General features: G+C 42.4%; 1 protein-coding gene across 2 annotated transcripts in view; it reads right to left on the bottom strand.

Annotated features, from left to right (window-relative positions):
- The window catches only part of LOC140716779 (kin of IRRE-like protein 3), a 702,588-nt gene that overhangs the window by 297,192 nt on the left and 382,904 nt on the right, over positions 1-22,492 (bottom strand). For both annotated transcript variants that reach the window (XM_073029666.1, XM_073029667.1), the window contains exons 2-3: positions 5,718-5,867; positions 2,435-2,584 (exon numbers count right to left, since the gene is read on the bottom strand). In XM_073029666.1, coding sequence (XP_072885767.1) covers positions 2,435-2,584; positions 5,718-5,867 — 300 coding nt within the window. The remainder of the gene's footprint in view (positions 1-2,434; positions 2,585-5,717; positions 5,868-22,492) is intronic.

Below are 22,492 nucleotides of genomic sequence, written 5' to 3'. Positions count from 1 at the left end.
ACACTGAATCACCCTAACACTACTTATAAATAATCTAATGGAATATACACTGTAGACAGTCTCTAATGAATATCACAAAACACTCTATTGTTATTATTAGTTGATTGAAAAATGATTTTAAGATGTCTGGGAGAATTTGCATGAAGTTGGATTTCCATACGCCAACCCTTTCATAGCCCGGAGACACCGTGTACAAAGAGGTGAGCAACTCAGGCTCCACTGTCCACATCTCCACTTCACCAAAGCCACACATCTGCAGACAGTCACACTGTCCCCTGACACATTACCGCACAGTTGCTCTCCTGCTAGGTGACAGCTCTTTGGAATTGGAGATACACTTTTACATATCAGTCCTGGCAACATAAAAGGCTTGTTTAGTATTCTTCTACCTCTCTGAGCAAATGAAAAGTCAAGCTAACAGGTTCTGCCACATAATACTTGCTTTGAATAAGTAGATGCTGTGGCAAACATTCGGTCCATGATGATAGAGGAGAAAAGCTCGTTTATCTCAACTGACGTCCTCATTGCGACAAGCACAAAAAAATACCACAGACTGGGCACTATGACCCGGGGAGAAAACCCACTCAGTCACGTACAGAAAGGGGGTGGTGGTTATCACACACCCAGCTTACAGTCAGGGTGACCCATAAGCACACAAGCGAATAACTCTGTAACCCAAACTAAAATGTAACAATAAATGAACTTGAACTTCCAACCATTATCCCACAAAAGCATTTTATCACAATAACAATAAACAGTGCTGCCACTAAGAATGGCTGTCGACCACCACCATCCCCCACACCTCCGCTACAATACTATATGCTAACCAGTAATCAGAACATACTGATTCTCCATATGGTGAATAGCACTCTTTTTGACATTACTATTGATACATCTATACTCAAATGGTACTCCAACGTGTCCCACCTTGCAGTGCCAACTAATCAGCTCTCACTGTGTGTTCATTTCACTAACCAGTGTGATCTGCAATGTTTCTTTTGTTAATTAGCACCGTGATCCCTTTACAAATCTGCACCATCCAGCATTAACTCTGTTGGTTTCTCTAACTATAATTAACTGCAATGGTTCTTTGACCAACTGGTACTAACTGTGATGCACCCTTCAATAAGCCCCACCTTCAGTGTGGTCTGCTTATTAACCAGAACTGAATACAGTGCTCCCACTACCAATCAATGATCACTGTGGTGCATCGTTATTAACCGACAGTAACTAAAATGCTTGCATTGATGCTCCATTTATGTAACAGCTGTCTGTAAGACACTCCATTTCCTAACTGGCAATAACTCCAATGTTTACTTTTCTTAAACATTGCCCGCTTTAATTTTCCCTTTACTAACCAGCACCAAAAGCAATGATCACTTTATTAATCCATGCTCAATCAGATGTTCCCTTGACCAGCCAGTACTAATTGAGATATTACCTTTACTGTCGAATGGGTTTTGAAGAGTTCCCATTTACATCCTAGTGTTCATTGTGGCCTCAGTTTACTAACCAGTTCTACATGAGATGCTCCGTTTACTAGGTAGTGTTCACCACAATATTTGCTTACGAGCTGTGATGCTTTCTTTACTGGCTAATGCACAGTGGTTCTCTCTCAAGCAACTGCAGTGTTTCTTAAACAAACTGCTGCCGATTGACATACTCCCTTTGTTCACTAGCACCGACCGGAATCCACTCTTTTAACGGACTGTGATGCACTCTTTCCTAACCAGTGCCCACGGAGATGCCAGTTTGATTAACCAGCAGCAACGAAGAATTTCTGAGAAATATCGCTCCGCAAGACCCCCTCCGCTCATCGGCATTCACCGTGAAGCCCTATTTAATTAACCGGCACTTAAAGCATCTTCCCGGCACGACTGCACAAAATCTCCAGTGAGCTGCAGGTGTGCCTGGGCTGCGGCTGATAGGTCTACACCTGTCTCATTGCAGCACTTTCAGTCAGGTACCTGGGAGCAGATCAGGGGAAGGGATGAGCATTAAGTGCGATGCTTGTTAGTTTTATTTTTATTTAATTAGGAAGTCATAATCAGAGCAAACACAGCATATTTACAAAGTGCCTTGTCAAATTGGTCTCAACAGAACAGAGCAATAAATTACATAGAATCACAGACAGTCTACGGCACTGTCTGGAATCTGTTAACTACTGCTCATATCATCTTGACTGAGGTGTGGGCTCCCATATAGACACCATTTCACGTGGCCCCCGTACATAAAACCTACACGTGTACACAATCCCTCAAGGAAGGACTTCTGCCATCCTTATCTGCTGAACCTAAAACGGAAGGCCAGAGATACTGGTGTGAGCGACTCCTCAGTCAGGGGCATTTAGGGATGGCCAATGAATGGTGGCACGGACACTCACCCCTATCCTGTGAGCAGATGTAAAAGTGCGTTTGAAAATGCCTTCACTTACTGAGCACGGTCAGTCGTGCTGGCTGTGATCTGAGGGCGGCGTGTGTAGCCTGACACTCGTACACGGCGTCATCGATGAGCTGGGCTTTCTCGATGCGGAGGTTGAATTCCCCAGCTGCGTGGTCCCCCACGATGGAATAACGTGGGAAGCCTGCAAGAGAAAAGTAGCCAGCTCAGTGAAACTCTGTACTCTGAGGAAGGGTCTCGGCCCGAAACGTCGACAGCGCTTCTCCCTGTAGATGCTGCCTGGCCTGCTGTGTTCCACCAGCATTTTGTGTGTGTTGCTTGAATTTCCAGCATCTGCAGATTTCCTCATGTTAACTCTAAATAGGATTGGCTCATCAAAGTGATCACTTCATCAACTACATGGACATTTGGTACTGTTTGACATGTTTATATTGCTAGACTACATGGAACATAGAACATCAAAGCACAGAACAGGCCCTTCAGCCCATGGTGTTGTGCTAGCCTTTTAATCTACTCTCAGTTCAATCTAACTCTTCCTTCCTACAAAACATACGAGGTTATCATATGAGGAACGTTTGATGGCCCTGGGTCAGTACTCACTGGAATTCACAAGGATGAGGGGGATCTCATGGAAACCTTTCGAATGTTGAAAGGCCAAGACAGAGTAGATGTGGACAGGATGTTTCCCATGGTGGTGGAGTCTAGGACAAGAGGGCACAGCCTCAGGATTGAGGAGCACCCTTTCAAAACAGAGATGCGGAGATTGTTTTTAGCCAAAGGGTGGTGTATTTGTGGAATTTGTTGCCACATGCAGCTGTGGAGACCAGGTTATTGGGTGTATTTACAGCAGAGATTGATAGGTTCTTGATTGGACATGCCATCAAAGGTTATATGGAGAAGGCCAGGAACTGTGTTTGAGGAGGAGAGTTAAACAAAAGATCAGCCATGATTAAATGACAGAGCTACTCGATGGGTCAGATGACCTAATTCTGCTCCTATCTCTTATAGTCTTATAACCGTCTATTTTTCTATCCTCCATTTTCCTACCTAAGAGTTTCTTAAATGTCCCTAATGTACTGTATCTACCTTCCCCCCACCCTTGGCACAGCATTCCGCACACTTAACATTCTCTGTAAAAAAAACTTACTTCTGATATTCACACCCCCCCCCCCCCCTTTACTTTCTGCCAATCTCCCTAAGATTATGGCCCTCTGGATTAGCTTTAGTTTGATTCCCTTTGTTACTGGAGATTCCCTTGGTCTCCTTGAGTCCAGCTGGAGTGTTGACCCATTCCAACTTTGAGAATTTAACTTGTGAACTCCTGCTATTATCGTCCTTCCATGAAGAACTACTGTATGTACCATCTAACAGCCCTGTCTTCAATCCCACTCACCCCTTGCATTCCCTCTTCAAAATTTTACTGAATTACCTGCTGTCTAGGTTTGCCCCAGAGTCACTGAGAAATAAAGACTTCACTATCTACAATTCAGCAAGGAGATCTATTTTCCACTTTTTTGTTTGTTTTTCATAAATGATTTGGAGATGGAAAAAGAGCTAAATGGCTCCATCAAACACCATCTGATGGGGCAGTGATGAGTACATTAATTTTCTGGTTGGTGGGACAATACCCTTACCAGGTGACCAATGGGAAAGCATGAGTTAAGAGTTTGTCAGAGGTGGGAGATCAGGTGATGCAAGATCTAGGAACTGATCCAACTGGAACTGAAATTTCCACCTTTTCTACATTGTTTCCTTGAGCTTCAGTTAATGCCAATGGGAATTTCAAATTGTGTAAGACCTCTAACATTAAGCCTGTACTTTCCAGAGTTTGATAGAATAAGAAGCAATCTCTTGAAGTGTACAAAATTCTTAACTGGGTAATACTTCCCCTTTGCTGTAATGTCGAGAACCAAGAGCCACAGATTCAAAGTAAGAGGGCTAGTCAGAACAGAAATGGGAGGGGATTTGTTCACCCAGAGATCGGCAAAGATTTGGAATCGCCCATCAAAGAGTGCCGTGGAGGACTGGCCAATACTAATATTCTGCAGAGAGGTCACTTGTTTTTTTTTACATACTAAGGTGATCAATGTGTTAACATAGAACATATAACATAAAACAGTACATCCCAGTACAGCTTCTTCGCCCCATGATTTTGTGTTGACTGTTAACCTATTCCAAGATCAATCTAACCTTTCCCTGCTACATAGTTTTCCATCCTTGTGGCTATCTAAGGATCTCTTAAATATCCCTAATGCATCTGCTCTACAATTACCCCTGAAAGTGCATTCCATGCACTTACACTCCCTCTATAGAAAACCAACTCTGACATTGCCCCTATACTTCCCTCCAATCACCTTAAAATTATGCCCTCTCATAAAGGTAATTGCCACTCTGGGAAAAAAGCCACTGGCTGTTCACTCTGTCTATGCCTCTATCAAGTCACATCTCAACCTCTTTTGCTCTAAAGAGAGAAGCCCTAACTCCCTCAATCTTTCCTCATGTGACATGCTCTCTAAACCAGGTGAAGCATCCTGATAAATGTCATCTGCACTCTTTCTAAATCTTCCACATCCTTTCTGTAATGAGGCAACCAGGAATGAACACAATACAGTACAAGTATGGTCTAACTAGAGTTTTATAGAGCTGTGACATTACCCCGTGGCTCTTGAACTCAATTCCTTGAGTAATAAGGGCAACACACAATATGCCCTCTTAAACACCCTATCAACTTGCCCAGTAGGTTTGAGGGATCTATAGACATGGACCAGAAGATGTCTCTGCTCCTCCACACTGTTAAGCATCTTTCAATCATTCTTATACTCTACTTTTTAGATCGACCTTCCAACGTGAATCACTTCACACTTCTCTGGATTGAACTCCATCTGCCACTTCTCAGCCCAGTTTTGCATCCTATCAATGTCCCTTTGTAACCTTAAACACTTTCCACAACACTGCCAATCTATGTATCATCTGCAAACTTATGATTCCACCCTTCCACTTCCTCATCTAAGTCTAAGTGTGGGAAAGTGGTACTGAGGTGAAAGATCGGCCCAAATCAGAAACTGAATGGACTGAATGGCTTATACTTGCTCCTTTCTCTTATAATTAAATGTGCAGTATTTCCAGTTATCATTTTAACATTAGCTAAAATTCCACAATAGCTCAACAACTTGGTAGAACTATCTGCATCTGTACTTCAGAGAGATGTTCTGTGGCCCTATTTGTGCTGAGCTGTTTGCTGTTGAATTGTTCCACTGTTGGCCTGTAGAATGTATGAAGGTCAGAGTTTGCCATTGGCCTTGTTGTCAGCTCCTTACCTGGCAGCTGATTCTCGACTCCTAATCCAAGTCCATCCTTTGTCCACAGAATGATTCCGCGATAGCCTGCGACTGCACAGGACAGTGTGACTGGGTGACCAGCCACCACGACTCTATCCTCAGGCTGCTGGATGAATGAGGAGGCATGGCCTATGGGAAACAAAAAATAACTTGGCTTAAACTGAGCATTCATTTTACAATAATTGGAAACAATAACAGATTTGCAAATTTAAAATAAAACTGAAAATGTTACAGCTACTCAATGCTACCTCTTGAGGGGAAAATGCTTGCAGGCCTTTTCCCCTCAGGATAGGTGAGACGAGAACCAGAGGTCATAGGTGAAAGGTGAAGTATTTAAAGGGAATCTGAGGGGAAACTTCTTCACACAGAGAGTGGTGGAAGTGTGGACTGAGCTGCCAGCGGATGTGATTCCGTAGGTTGGAGTTCAATTGTAACGTTTAGGAGAAGCTTGGATAGATACTTAGATGGGAAGTGTATGAGGGTCTGTGTTCTGGTTGCAGATAGATGGGACTAGGCAGAAGACCAGACTGGCATGATCTAGATGGGCCAAAAGGCCTGAATATGTGCTGTAGTGCCCTATGACTTTATCACTTTGTGACTCTATGACCCTTCATCCAAACAGGGGATCTTTCTCTCCCCTTTCCCCAAGGGACCAGTCAGAGGTATATTGCACTGGGACGACATTAGGTCATGTGATGAAATCTCTGGAACCCTGGAGGTTTCATCACGTGACCATCCACCTACCTTTCCCATCAACACATCAATCCTTCTTCTGTCCTGCCTTTCCACATTACGGAGTACCAGAATTATTTAGTATGGAAACAGTCCTTTCAGCTCAGCAAGTTCAATTGACTTTTTAATCCAAATGACTGACAGTGTAACAGGTTTTTCCTCTGCTTATGAAGTCATAAAAATAAGAAGCATATGATTTTAAAGAAAATAACAAAAAAAAATCATGTTTCAATGTTTTTTCCTGGATTGGTCACAGCAATAGTGAGAAATGAATCTTTAGTTTCAGCAGCCTTTAGGACAATATAAGGGGTAGTCACCCTGAACTTTAAATATCTCTAGCCATTAATACTAACAGCCTATTGGACTGGCAGAAGGAGTTTTCCGTGAGAGCGTTGCCATTTTTTCAGAATGAATAATGCTGAGAGAAGTGTGCTCTAGCAGGTCCCAAAGGAATCTCTCAGAATCACCAGGCTAACAAGCGATTCTGTAGATGCTCAAAATCTTGAGCAACACACAGAAAATACTGGGGGGAACTCAGGAGCTCAGGCAGCATCTATGGAAGGAAGTGAACAGTTAATCTTTCGGGCTGAGATCCTCCATTGCAACTGGAGTCCCTAGTGTGTCCACATCTAAAAATGCTGACGTTGGTATTAAATACCAAAGGGGCATGGAGAAAGGGTAGTCACTGTTTGTGAGACTACGTGATTGTGGTGTTGTATCTTTCTCACACCTTTTGGATCCCAAGAACAGTCAAGAGCCGAATGAAAGCAAGACCTTGAAGCGGAAGAGTCATAGAATCATAGAGTAATACAGAAATGGGCCCTTCAGCCAACTACATCCATGCCAACCAAGATGCCCATTAAATTAGTCCAAAACTGCTTGCATTTGGTCCCACATCCCTCAAAAATTTCCTGTCTATGTACCTATTCAAATGTTTTTTAAATGTTGTTATTGCAAATGCTTCAACCATTTTCTCGGGCTACTTTGTCCACCTTCTGCATGAAGAAATTTCTCCTTAGAATTTCCCCTCTTACCTTAAATCCATGCCGTCTAGTTTTTGATTTCCTGTCCCCGGGAAAAAGACTATGTGCAGTACCCTACCTATGTGCCTTGTGATTTTCTGCACCCTTATAATATCACACCTCAGTCTCCTATGCTCCAAGCCCAACCAACTTCTCACTATAACTCCGATCCCTAAGGGGCAAGTTAAAGAAAGGCAGGCCAGATAGGATCTTGTAAAATGTAGCCAGTCAATAATGGTTCACAGCCTTTTCTCTGGCACCATTCATAATATGCCAGGGAATAAAGCAGTGTTTGAAAGTGGGGAATGAGAAAAAGCTAAAAGATTTTCAATTTAGATACGGTTGACATTATTGTGAGGAGAGGGAGTCTGAACACTGTAAACAGGATTTTAATGCATGAAATAATGGAGGAAATATTTGGAGATAAATACAACTGTGGACAATAGGGAACCCAAAGAATTAAAAAGAGATAAATACAGAAAGGGGTACTGGTTTATTCACTTGTCCAACTAACCTGCTCACGTGTGAGTGCCACACATACACATTTGTACATTAACACTGATTGAGTCTAACTCGAGACAATAATTCATATATTCATGTTATCTGAGAGTGAGATATACCGTATGTGATGCTCCAATCGTTTCTCTCCATAACTTTAGTCAAACTTTCATTTCTGTCTGTAATGTCCCCTGTTCCAGTCTCCCCAAGATCTATCTGAACTAAACTGACTCAGACTGAGTTTTCTGTGTATTGGTAACTCAGCAGGGATATAATTGGACGCCCAATCTGCTGTAATTCTGCAGCCTAGCAAGGAATTTGATGATCTCTTCCATAAGCACCCATCTCTTACTTGTTCCTAAATTACTTCTCTTTGACAATTCTCAGTGTAGAAATAAGCATGTGCTTGATACTATTTTGTGTTGTAAAGAGCACAATAGAAATAAGAAAAATTGAAGACAACTATTTAAGATGATGCTTGTGAAAAGGCATGACATAAGAAAATGGATCTAAATTCAGATTGTCATGTCACTGGGTCCCATATATTTCACCTGATCCACTTGGAATAGGTTGACTAAAAGTTATCAAATTGCCACTCACAATAATCAGTGTGTGTTCTTTAGAAAGATCATATTGCTTAGTTCCAGCTTTGTAAAGATTCTTCTTACACTAATTAGATGCTTTTTGGTTTTCTTTTATCTATTTATGTTGCATCGGTAACTGGTGTAATAACATCCATGCTGTTGTGAGACCTGGCACAATTCTGTATAGCACATAAGGATGACCGTGGTTCTATTAATGTTAGACTCAAGAGATTCTGCAGATGCTGGAAGTGTTGAGCAGCACACACAAAATGCTGGAGGAACTCAGCAGGTCAGGCAGCGCCTATAGAGGGGAATAAATAGGCGATGATTCCAGAATAATAAGGTGGAGAGATGAGGAGAAGGAAGAGTACAAGCTGGCAGTTGATAGCTGAGACCAGATGGAGGGCAAAGGTGGGTGGGTGGTGGAGGAGGTATGAAGTAAGAAGCTGGGAGGTGATAGGTGGAAGACATAAAGGGCTGAAGAAAAAACAACCTAATTGGAGAGGGCAGTGGGCTCTGGATTTTACCCCTTCCTTTCCAGTCCTTATGAAGAGTCTCAGCCTGAAACATCAACATTTTATTCTCTTCCATAGATACTGCCTGACCTGCTCAGTTCCTCCAGTATCTTTTGTGTGTCCCATTGTTGTCAGGTTTAGTGTATTCACGAATTACTTCTACCTTTTCTTTGATTGTTTGCAGAACATTTGCCTTTAGTTTTAGCAGACTCATAGCTTTCTGTTCAATTACACACCTGCTCGTTTTATGCTTTGTGCCTGTGTAGCTGCTAGAACACAAATAATGTTTGAAGATTTTCTTCAAAAGTACTTCTGACAATTAATATATGATCCTCAGTGCATTGACACTTGTCCACTGTAGCTTAAACATTCTTTGGTGATGAATTCACACCATATAGGGTAAAGTAAATGTGTACAGATTGTCAATTAGTACTGGCTTTGTTACTTCAATCTGAGATTGGTGCGAACTTTGGCTCCTCCCAGATCCTTGGTAAATCCTATTAAATAGGCTTTAGGATCCACTCATCATCTACTGTAATTACCACAGAGATGAGTACTGTCACTTGTGAGGTGATCCTGTCCACACTGACACCAACACTTGGTCACTCTGATTTGTCTTTACTGGAGCTCTTTTCCCTTCAAATTATCCATCATTTCTTCCACAGTGGAAATTTGATTCCACAGTGCATGCACGACAGGGAGACATTTCCAGCAGATTGGCTTTGTACCTGGCTAGACCTTGGCCCCCATGTGGATATTATGGACCATTTCGGCACCCCTTCCTAACAACCTCCACACTGAGCAGCTTTATCTAGCCCAACTCCAAATCTGAGCCGATCTTTGCCCAAAACTTGGTCAATTAGTGTAATCAGTTACACGTACTGGTGTGTCTGTCTCCTGAATGTTGTGACAAACTAAACAATTCCTCTAACTTAAAGCCTTCAATATTTACTCTGAATATATCTTTAAGTTTATTGTATCTTTTGCCAGTGGCACTTGGCTGGATTTAGATACATATCCTTGTCACAATGGAGCACCCTACAGTATGAACGCATTGTCCAGTCAACGATATGCTTCTGTAGAAGTTATTCAGATTTTGGCCATTGCCCTTGATGGTGAAACTGGTCAGTAGCCCAGTCCTCACTTTTCTCTGCTGCTTCTTACTGTGAAGAGTCAGAGAGTCGTAGAGCATGTAAATAGGCTTTTCAGTCTAAGGAATCTGCACCAAACATCAAGCACCCATTTACACTACTTCTACACTAATTCCATTTTGAAAGTTTCAGAAACAATTTCAGTAAGCTTTCTTCAATTCTTCCTATTATCATTTTGGGCAAACACATTCTAACTTGTCATATCAGGAAAGGTTGAGTGACCTAGGGCTTTTCTCTTTGGAGTGAAGAGGCATATAAGATTATTAGAGTCATCGGCAGTGTGAATAGCCAGCACCTTTTTTATCTCTAGGGTGGTAATGGCTAATACCAGAGGGCATACTTTTAAGGTGAATGGAGGAAATTTTAAAGGAGGTATCAGAGGCCGGTACTTTACACAGAGTTGTGGGTGGGTGGAACCCACTGCTGAGGATGGTGGTTAAGGCTGATAATAGGGATATTTAAGATAGGCACATGGATGAAAGACAAATTGAGGGTTATGAGCGATGTTGGGAAGGGAAGCTTCCTAAGGTTTGGGAAGGTTTGGACTGATTGTAGAGTGGGTTAAAAGATTGGCACAACATCATGGGCCTAAGTGTCGTACTGTTTTATGTTCTACGTTCTATGTTACAACTGTCACAATTGAGTATGAAAGCATTTCCCGGAGTTCTATGTATGGACTGAAGATCTCCTGTATTTGGTTGTAGACACCAAGATAAATCTGACCCTGGGAATGATACTGGGTACGGGCAGTGAAAAGGAAGGAAATGTGTCCAGCTTTCTGACCAAGGGGACTGAACAGCATGTGCCTTCTAGAGGAAGGAGAAAGGGGTAATCCACTGGCTCTAAAAAAAACACCCATATTTCTTCAGAGGCAGCAGATGTCGAAACCTTGAGAAAAAAAAATGAACGGCTGGAGGAACTCAATGGCTCAGGTACCGTTTGTGGAGAGAAATGAGCAGTTGATATTTTGGGTCAATACCTTTCATCTAGACTGTTTACAGTTGTTACCCCAGTTGATTACAATATATATTAATGATTTAGACGAGGGAATTAAATGCAGCATCTCCAAGTTCGCGGATGACACGAAGCTGGGCGGCGGTGTTAGCTGTGAGGAGGATGCTAAGAGGATGCAAGGTGACTTGGATAGGTTAGGTGAGTGGGCAAATTCATGGCAGATGCAATTTAATGTGGATAAATGTGAGGTTATCCGCTTTGGTTGCAAGAACAGGAAAACAGATTATTATCTGAATGGTGGCCAATTAGGAAAAGGGGAGGTGCAGCGAGACCTGGGTGTCATTGTACACCAGTCATTGAAGGTGGGCATGCAGGTACAGCAGGCGGTGAAAAAGGCAAATGGTATGTTGGCATTCATAGCAAAAGGATTTGAGTACAGGAGCAGGGAGGTTCTACTGCAGTTGTACAAGGCCTTGGTGAGACCGCACCTAGAATATTGTGTGCAGTTTTGGTCCCCTAATCTGAGGAAAGACATTCTTGCCATAGAGGGAGTACAGAGAAGGTTCACCAGATTGATTCCTGGGATGGCAGGACTTACATATGAAGAAAGACTGGATCGACTAGGCTTATACTCACTGGAATTTAGAAGATTGAAGGGGGATCTTATTGAAACGTATAAAATTCTAAAGGGATTGTACGGGCTAGATGCAGGAAGATTGTTTCCAATGTTGGGAAAGTTCAGAACGAGGGGTCACAGTTTAAGGATAAAGGGGAAGCCTTTTAGGACCGAGATGAGGAAAAACTTCTTCACACAGTGAGTGGTGAATCTGTGGAATTCTCTGCCACAGGAAACAGTTGAGGCCGTTTCATTGGCTATATTTAAGAGGAAGTTAGATATGGCCCTTGTGGCTAAAGGGATCAGGGGTATGGAGAGAAAGCAGGTACAGGGTTCTGAGTTGGATGATCAGCCATGATCAGGCTCAAAGGGCCGAATTGCCTACTCCTGCACCTATTTTCTATGTTTCTATGTTTTATATATTTTATATAAAAATAAGAAACAACTAATGTTTCCCTATCTTTTTTTTCTGAATTGTCCAGAGCGTTAACTTTGGAGTTTGCTCCTGAATGTAATAGAGCGCACTTGGCGAATAGTGGTACTTCAAGTTTACATTAATTGTCATAGACATACATCCAGGGCACAAAGAGCATGAAAGGATATGGGGAGAAGGCAGAAGATTTGGGCTGAGAGTGAATATGAATCAGCCATGATGAAATTGCGGAGCCGACTCGATGGGCAAAATGGCCTAATTTTGCTCATGTGTCTTATGGGCTTATACACAGGGTATAACCACCATGAAAATTATGTTTCCTTTCAAGTAGCAAACACTGTATATTATGAGACAAGGACAGATGCAAGTTAGCATAAATGAAAATTTCCATAAATTATATATCAGTTACAAGTGTGCAAAACAAACAACACAATAAACATCATGACACTAGTGCAAGGTTAACAGAGGCTTGTTCAAGAACTGCTCTACTTTGCAAGTGGGTAAATAACAGACCCTGAATTATATTTTCTGTTTCGTCATTCACTTACTGAGGATAATTTTATTCCATATCCACAGGTACAGGGGGCTGATTAGTCCTTTTAAACTTGCGCTGTGGGGATATCCTGCAAACACAGTGGCTTGTGTGAACCTGTCTATCGAAAGCCCCACACATAACAAGCCTTATTTCAGTCTCTATCTTCAGTAAAACCCATTGCAAGCCCTTCCCCACAATGTCCTCCCTGTTACATAACCCTCTGTCAACTCTTCTTCCGGTGCATCTTTTCCTCAACAAACCTGGATTAGCTATTCCCCATTTCCCACCCTGCACCCAATGCAGAACTCTTGAACAAAGAAAAATGTTTGTCTGCAAACAACACGATCCCATGTAAACAAGAAAAGATCATGAATATACATTTCCTTTTTGCCTGGATTCACACTATCCCATTCTCCATTTCCCTGTCCTCAACAATTCATGATCAGCTTCTGCCCCCCGCCATCAGATTTTGAATGGTCCGTGAATCCATGAAGACTAGCTCATTATTTCTTTTTTTTACACTACTTATTTATTTTATAATTCTATATCATTGAACTAACACAGTAATAATAAACCTGATTTGATTTACCAGGCCTGGTACAGAGGGCGAAATAAGAAGACTCCCCATTCTGGGAGCAACGATGGGTCTTTGCAGGGGCAATACCAGCTGAGGGCAGGAATAGATGGATTTGCAAAGCCACACAGCTGGCTGCAATTATCAGAAAGAGGCAAGAGAAAAGGCAACAGAGTTTACATGAGGGAAATGGAGAGAGAGAGAACGAGATAGAAGAAAATAAACTGCAGCCCAAACCATGAAGTCAAGAAAATCAATTTCATATTTTATTTACATTTTTATTGGACTCACTTGTCAGTTGCATTTATTTCATTGACACACAGAGCTGTTGGAAACAATTGCTCAGTGTGCTTTAGAATCACACACGCAGCCTGTAGGGAACAGGCATGGCACAGACCTGGGTTCCTGGCTCTGTCTATCCGCTATAGCATCATCAGCACATGGCTTCAGCCATTGTAGATATGGAGCAGGCACCACGTCTCTTTACCCTTTAAAGTAGAGCATGAAACTGATCTCTTTGTGAAACTTTTTGTTATCTGTTAATTTTTTTTAATGTGGCCGATGGTCAACTTTTTATTTGAAAACATTGAACTCCCTGAAGATTCACCATGTTCAAGGTATGAGGTGAATGGATTCACCACATTCAAAGAATGAGGTCAAAGGATTCACCACGTTTCATGTGTCAGATCAATGGATTCACCACGTTCAAGGTGTGAGGTGAATCGATTCACCACATTCAAGGTGTGAGGTCAATAGATTCACCACGTTCAAGGTGAGAGGTCAACAGATTCACCACGTTCAAGGTGTGAGATGAATGGATTCACCACGTTCAAGGTGTGATGTGAAAGGATTCACCACGTTTGAAGAATGAAGTCAAAGAATTCACCACGTTTGAAGAATGAAGTCAATGGATTCACCACGTTCAAGGTGAGAGGTCAACAGATACACCATGTTCAAGTTGTGAGATGAATGGATTCACCACGTTCAAGGTATGAGATGAATGGATTCTCCACCTTCAAGGTATGAGATGAATGGATTCTCCACCTTCAAGGTATGAGATGAATGGATTCTCCACCTTCAAGGTGAGAGGTCAATGGATTCACCACGTTCAAGGTGTAAGATGAATGGATTCTCCACGTTCAAGGTGTGAGGTGAAAGAATTCACCATGTTTGAAGAATGAAGTCAATGGATTCACCACGTTCAAGGTGAGAGGTCAACAGATTCACCACGTTCAAGGTGTGAGATGAATGGATTCACCACGTTCAAGGTGAGAGGTGAAAGAATTCACCACGTTTGAAGAATGAAGTCAACAGATTCACCACGTTCAAGGTGTGAGATGAATAGATTCACCATGTTCACTGTGTGAAGTCAATGGATTCAACATGTTCACTGTGTGAGGTGAATAGATTCACCACATTTGAAGAATGAGGTCAATGGGTTCACTATGTTCAGCGTGCAAGGTGAATGGATTCACCATGTTCAATGTGTGAGATGAATGGATTCTCCATGTACAAGGTGAGAGATGAATAGATTCACCACATTCAAGGTATGAGGTCAATGGATTCACCATGTTTAAGATATGAGGTGAGTGGATTCACCATCTTCAAGGTGAGAGGTCAATGGATTTAACATGTTCATTGTGTGAGGTGAATAGATTCACCCCATTTGAAGAATGAGGTCAATGGATTCATTACATTTGAATAATGAAGTCAATGGATTCTCCACGTTCAAGGTGAGAGGTCAATGGATTCACCAAGTTTAAGATATGAGGTGAGTGGATTCACCATCTTCAAGGTGAGAGGTCAATGGTTTTAACATGTTCATTGTGTGAGGTGAATAGATTCACCACATTCAAGGAATGAGGTCAATGGATTCACCATGTTCAACATGTGAGACGAACGGATTCTCCACGTTCAAGGTGAGAAGTCAACGGATTCACCATGTTGACTGTGTGAAGTCAATGGATTCACCACGTTCAAGATGAGAGATCATTCACCATGTTCAAGGTGTGAGGTCAATGGATGTCATTGTAACATTTACCCTAAAACCTGGTGTGCGGATGTTTTTGCTTATAATTTATATATGTGAGAGAATATGTGTGATGGTACACACATTGGAATTTAGATCAGTATATACATTTGTTAGTATATGTGAAAACAAATCTGTGTGTGTGTCTTCATGTACACTATATGAGAAAATGGGGTGTGTATGTGCATATATATACTGCATGTGTTAATTGAATGCATGTTTGTGTTTATGTGTGTTTGTGTGTGTACATTTTCCTGTGTTTTGTACAACAGCATCAGTTCCTGTGTGTGTGTGTTTTGTGTATCTGTGTTTGTGTGCATACATGTATACCCACACAAGTGTATGTGAGAGTGTGAGTACGCATGTGCATATGTCTTCACTTGAATTTATGCTGATGTGTGTTTATACATATTTTAAACAAAGTGTTTGAGTTCATGTGTTTTGTGTGTGTGTGTTTACACTGCTGCAGAAAATTGTGCAGTGTACATACAGTAACTATTCTCTAATGGAAACCTTGCTCCCAACCTGAACATAACTCTAAAAATGCTGACTGAAGAGATGAAAGTTTTTATAAAATGCACACCTTTTTGGCAGCAACCTAGCCTGTAAGTCCAGTGTTATATCCAACCCTGGCCCTCTTCTGATCACACCATCCCTCTCCCCACTCTGTAATGTTTTTGTCCTTGTTACATCTTTAGTGCAATGTTAATCCCTTCAACAAAAGCCAATGTTCTAACATCTTCCTGCAGAAAATTAAGCTATAATTAAAGATGCTTATCCTCTTTTCCAAAGCATTATAGAGGGAATCAAGGAACAATTCATTATATTAATAATTATAGTTGAAGTCACAGCCTGCAATTACTACAATTATTCATTCTGATTCCTTCTCTTTGTCCCCATTTCTTTATCAGCCATGCCCAGCTCCCTCTCTGGAGTCACTGTTGACTGCTGACTGGGACATCTGTGTAGGCGCTCTGATTTTTGCCCAGGCTTCCTGGCTTTGATGTCTGTCTTGATCAGTAAACTGCTGCATCCTGGCTTTTCCCATGGAGAATCACAGAACAAGCATCAGGAGCAGGAATACTGGACTACCCTACCACCATCACCACTGATTCCACCACAATTCCATTCCCCCTCCACCCTTCCTGCCAACCCATCTTGCACTCAGCATGGGCTTAACCCTCCCCATCACTGAGGAGATACAAGGATCTGAACGCCCATATTCAACATTTTGGGAACACTTTCTTCCTGCTGCCATCAGATTTCTGAACTCTTGAACAACACCTCACTATTCCTCATTTGCACTATTTATTTAATTATATTTTAACCTATAGTGATTTTTTTCTGTCTTGCACTCTACTGCTGCCACAAAACAACCAAATTTCATGATATATTTCATTGGTAATAAAGCTGATTCTGATCCTGGGATGGGCTCTCTGCAGGGGCAGCGGGGCGATGTAGGATATTTCTCTTTGGTCTGTTAACTGCTGCTTAAGCCTAGTTCATGTAACAACGCAGCTTATTTTTCATGCTTGGCGGACGTGGATTCCACCTGTCCAAAACCCTGAGTGCTTGAGTCTAAACCAGCCAATCATTGGAGGATATTGGGGTAGATCTTACACCCAGACCCAGCCTTCTCTCTCTGGTGAATATAAATTAACTCTATGGTGGCGAGATAGCAAGAGTGAAACTCAGACCCATTTTATTGGTATGCTTGAGGAAGGGTGGAAGTAGTTGTCCACATGTAAGTAAATAACTGGTTAACTATAAATAGTGCTACAGCAATATCAGACTGATAAATGGCAAAACTGTGATGGAAGTTCTACTCTGGATCCAAGAAACCAAAATCAAAGATGTTCTTCATTCTGAGAGGCTATGAGGTCAAGCAGAATCCATGACGACAGTTTCAAAAGCCAATAGAAAGGGATTTCACATGAAAAGGGTGGGGCTGTTATTGGTATTACAGAGACCACTGAGTTCAGTGGGATACTGGCACCTCCAGCAAGTATTGGTCCAGTGGTAGGACAACACAGGTTCCCCAGAATTCTGTTGAGATGTAAGAGCCATGTTTGAGGAAAAGGTAGGGGCAAGTTAGTAGGTTAAACAGCCATAGAGAGTCACGGAGTTGCACTGCAAAGAAACTAGTCCCATTTAGCTGCATTAAGTTTGTATCTTGTCTTGCAGATGTAAGTGCATGTCAAGATATCTTTTAAACCCAGCAACTGTATCTGATTTCATTACCTTCTCTGGCAGCATGTTCCGGATATCCAGTACTGTCTGTGCAAAATATTTCCCCTCAAGTCTCCTTGAAACCTCCTTCCTCTCATGGAGTCATGGAGTCATAGAGTAGTACAGCACAGAAACAGGCTCCTCAGCCCACCTAGTCCATGCCGAACCATTTGAACTGTCTAGTCCCATTGATGTGCACAAGGATTACCGCCCTTCATATCATCCAAATCTCTCTTAAATGTTGAAATCGAGCTCACATGCACCACTTGCGCTGGCTGCTCATTCCACACTCACACCACCCTCTGTGAAGATGTTTCCCCTCATGTTCCCTTTAAACTTTTCACCTTTCACCCTTAACCCATGACCTCCATTTGAAGCCCCACTCAACCTCCATGGAAAAAGGCATGCTTGGATTTACCCTATCTATGCCCCTCATAATTTTGAATACCTCTATCAAATCTTCCCTCAATCTCTATGTTCCAAGGAATAAAGTCTTAACTTGTTCAATCACACTGTATAACTCAGGTCCTCCAGTCCCTGAAACATCCTTGTAAATTTTCTGCGTATACTTTCAAGCTTACTTACATCTTTCCTGTAGGTAGGTGAGCAAAACTGCACAGAGTACTCCAAATTAGGCCTCACTAACATAACATCTTGTACAATTTCAACATAACATCCCATCTCCTGAACTCAATACTTTGATTTATGAAGGGCAATGTGACAAAAGCTTTCTTCACGATCTTATTCTTCTGTGCTGCCACTTTCAAAGAATTATGGGCCTGTATTCTCAGATCATTTTGTTCTACCACACTCCTCAGTGCCCTACTGTTCACTGTGTAAGACCTTCTGTGGTTGGTTCTACCAAAATGTAACACCTAGTATTTGCTTGCATTGAATTCTATCTGCCATTTTTCAGTCCTTTTATCTAGCTGACCCAGATCCTGTTGCAAGCACTGTTATCCTTCCTTACTGTCCACTACACCTCCAATCTTGGTGTTATCTGTAAATCTGCTGATCCAGTTAACTACATTATCATCCAGTTCATTGATAACAAACAACAATGGACCCAGCACCGATCCCTGTGGCACACCACTAGTCACAGGCCTCCAGTCAGAGAGGCAACCATCTACTACCACTCTCTGGCTTCTCCCACAAAGCGAATATCTTAACTCCATGCCCTCCTCTTTTTTTTTTGGTACCCCGACCAACATGTCTGTTGCCATAACAATAGTCCTCCAATCCAGTCAACATCCCGGTGAATCTTCTCTACAGTGCAACAACATCCTTACTATAGTGTAGTGACGAGAATGACACACAATGCTCCAAGTGCAGTCCAACCTGTGTTTTATGAAGTTCCAAAATTCTTTGTATATTCTGTGCACCAATCTATGAAGGAAGCATGTCAATATGCTTTCTTCATTAATCTATCTATTGTTATTTATTTATTTGCTTATTTAGAGGTACAGTGTGGACAGGCCCTTCTGAACCAACAAGTTGCACTACCCAGCAACCCACCTATTTGACACAGGACAATTTATAATGACCAATTGACCTACTAACCAGTACGTCCTTGGACTGTGGAAGGAAAGCGGAGTGCCCAGAGGAAACCCACGCAGTCACGGGGAGAACGTACAAGCCCCTTACAGACAGTACCCGAATTGAACTCTGAACTCTGAACTCTGGCACCCTGAGCTATAATAGTGTTGCTATTGTGCCAGTTTCAAAGAATTATGGGCTTGAACCCCACAGACCTCCATTCTTGAACATTATTTAGTCCCACCAGGTACCAGTTACTGAATATATGCTACCCCAAAGTACATGACCTCGTGTTTGTCAGGATTTTATTCCATCAGCCAATGCTCGGCCCAATTTTCTATCAAGCTGCTGCAACCTTTGACCACCTTCATTGTCATCCACAACACCATCAGCCTTTGTGTTATCTGCAAACTTACTGATCATATCACATCCAGGTTGTTAATGTATACCACAAACATAAGGATTCACAAGCAAGCATTCCAGCACCAATATCAGTCACAGAATGCACCCTTCCAACCTCTACCCTCTGTCTCCCATCAACAAGCCAATTCTGGATCCAGTTAGGCAGCTCACCTTTGATCTCTTGCGCCTTACCTTCTGAGCCAGGTTATCATGTGGGACCCTGTTGAGTGCCTTACTTAAAGGCACAGAGACAATGTCTACAACCCTACCTCTATTAGTCACCTCAGTTATCTTCTCAAAAAAATTGATCAAATTACTGAGGCAGGATTCCCTCAGCATAAATCCATACTGACTTTCCCTGATCAGGCCTACCTTTCCAAGTGTAGATAAAATCTGTCCCTTAGGATTTACTCCAATAATTTCCCTCCTATTAACATAAGGCTTGCGAGCCAATAGTTACTTGGATTATCTCTGTTGGCCTTCTTAAATAAAGGAACAACTTTATCTATTTTCCCATCTTCTGGCATCTCACTCATGGTTAACAAAGATGCAAAAATCTCTATCATGACCCTAGTTGTCCCCTTCCTTGCTTCCCATAACAACCTGGGATAGATGTCATCCACATTTATGTGTTCCATGATATCTAACCCCTCCTGCTTATTAATATTGACCTGCTTCAGACTATCAATTTACCCCTTCCTGAACTCAGTGTCATTCAAGAGAATTTAGATAGTTAGGTAGGAAGCTGAGAAGCAGGACCGCCTGGGTAGTAATTTCTGGATTGCTGCCTGTGCCACACACCAGTGAGGGTAGAAACAGGATGATTTGGCAAATTAATGTGTGGCTGAGAAGTTGGTGCAGGGGGCAGGACTTTAGGTTCTTGGATCACTGGGATCTTTTCTGGGAGAGGTATGACCTGTTCAAAAGTGACGGGTTGCACCTGAACCTGAAGGGGGGCCAATATTCTCACGGGCAGGTGTGTTAGAGCTGTTGGGCAGCATTTAAAATAACTTGGCAGGGGGGTGGGAACCGGATGGACAGATGGTAAAACAACAAATATTGCATGCAGTCAGACTGTCAGGAAGGGCAGGCAGGTGATAAGACATAATTGCAGCCAGCAGGGTAAGTATCAGTGTATTAGGGACGCAGAATCAAAAAGGGTAGCAAATGCCTAAGGGTATATAAGTTACCCGGACCAGATGAACTGCACCCTAGGGTTCTGACAGAGATAGCATTAGAGATTGTGAAGGCATTAGTAATGATCTTTCAAAAATGATTGGACTCTGGCATGGTGCCAGAGGATTTGGAAAGTTGCAAATGTTATTCCACTCTTTAAGAAAGGAGGAAGGCAGCAAAAAGGCAATTATAGACCAGTTAGTCTGACCTCAGCGGTTGGGAAGATGTTGGAGTCAATCGTTAAGGATGAGGTGATGGAGTACTTGGTGACACAGAACAAGATGGGACAAAGTCAGCATGGTTTCCTTCAGGGAAAATCCTGCCTGACGAACCTGTTGGAATTCTTTGAGGAGATTACAGGTAGGATAGATAAAGGGGATGCAGTGGATGTTGTATATTTTGGTTTTCAGAAGGCCTTTGACAAGGTGCCACACATGAGGCTGCTTGACAAGTTAAGATCCCATGCCATTACAGGAAAGTTACTAACATGCCTAGAGCATTGGCTGATTGGTAGGAGGCAGCAAATGGGAATAAAAGGATCTTTTTCTGATTGGCTGCCAGTGACTAGTGGTGTTCTGCAGGAGTTGATGTTGGGACCACTTCTTTTTATGCTGTATGTCAATGGTTTAGATGATGGAATAGATGGCTTTGTTGCCAAGTTGGAGATGATACGAAGATTGGTGGAGGGGCAGGTAGTGTCGAGGAAACAGGTAGGCTGCAGGAGGACTTAGACATAATAAGACAGTGGTCCCCAACCTCCGGGCCGCGGAGCATACAGGGGTGCAATGGTAGCCAGAATGCACCCAGCACATCTTTAAGAAAATAGCTGAAATAAACAAGCTAATTAATTAGGTGCCGCCTGGCGCCTAATTGCCTCTGATCTGGGCTGACATTTACAAACCTAATTAATTAGCTTGTTTATTTCGGCTTTTTTCTTACAGATGTGCTGGGTACGTTTCGGCTACAGTTCACCCCTGCATGCTTCGCGGCCCGGAGGCTGGGGACTGCTGGATTAGGAGAATGGGCAACAGAGTGGAAAATGAAATACAATGTTGGAAAATGCAGGGCCATGCACTTTGGCAGTAGAAATAAATGTGCAGACAGTTTTCTAAATGGGGAGAAAATCCAAACATCTGTGATGCAGAGGGACTTGGGAGTCCTTGTGCAGAGCATCCTGAAGATTAACTTGCAGGTTGAGTCGGTGGTGAGGAAGGCAAATGCAATGTTAACATTCATTTCAAGAGGTCTAGAGTTCAAGAGCAGGGATGTGATGCTGAGGCTTTATAAGGCACCAGTGAGACCTCATCTTGAGTATTGTGAACAGTTTTGGGCTCCTTATCTAAGAAAAAGATGTGCTGGCATTGGAGAGGGTCCAGGGGAGGTTCACAAGGATGATTCCAGGAATAAAAAAGGTTATCATATGAGGAGCGTGTGATGACTCTGGGTCTGTACTCACTGAAACTTAGAAAGATGAGGGGGGATCTCATTGAAACCTTTTGAATATTGAAAGGCCTCATACAGAGTAGATGTGGAAAGAATGTTTCCCATGGTGGGGGAGTCTAGGATAGGTGGGCACAGCCTCAGGATAGAGGTGCGTCAATTTAAAACAAAGCTGCAGAGAATTTTTTTTAACTAGAGGGTGGTGAATTTGTGGAATTTGTTACCACAGGCAGCTGTGGAGGCCAGGTCATAGGCGATATTTAAGGCAGAGCTTGATAGGTTCTTGATTGGACACGGCATCAAAGATTATGGGGAGAAGGCTGGAGAG

This window comes from Hemitrygon akajei, chromosome 26, assembly GCF_048418815.1.
Source record: "Hemitrygon akajei chromosome 26, sHemAka1.3, whole genome shotgun sequence".
NCBI classification, from domain to species: domain Eukaryota; kingdom Metazoa; phylum Chordata; class Chondrichthyes; order Myliobatiformes; family Dasyatidae; genus Hemitrygon; species Hemitrygon akajei.
The sequence above is the reverse complement of the archived record's forward strand: the minus strand, read 5'-3'. Positions and strand labels throughout refer to the sequence as shown.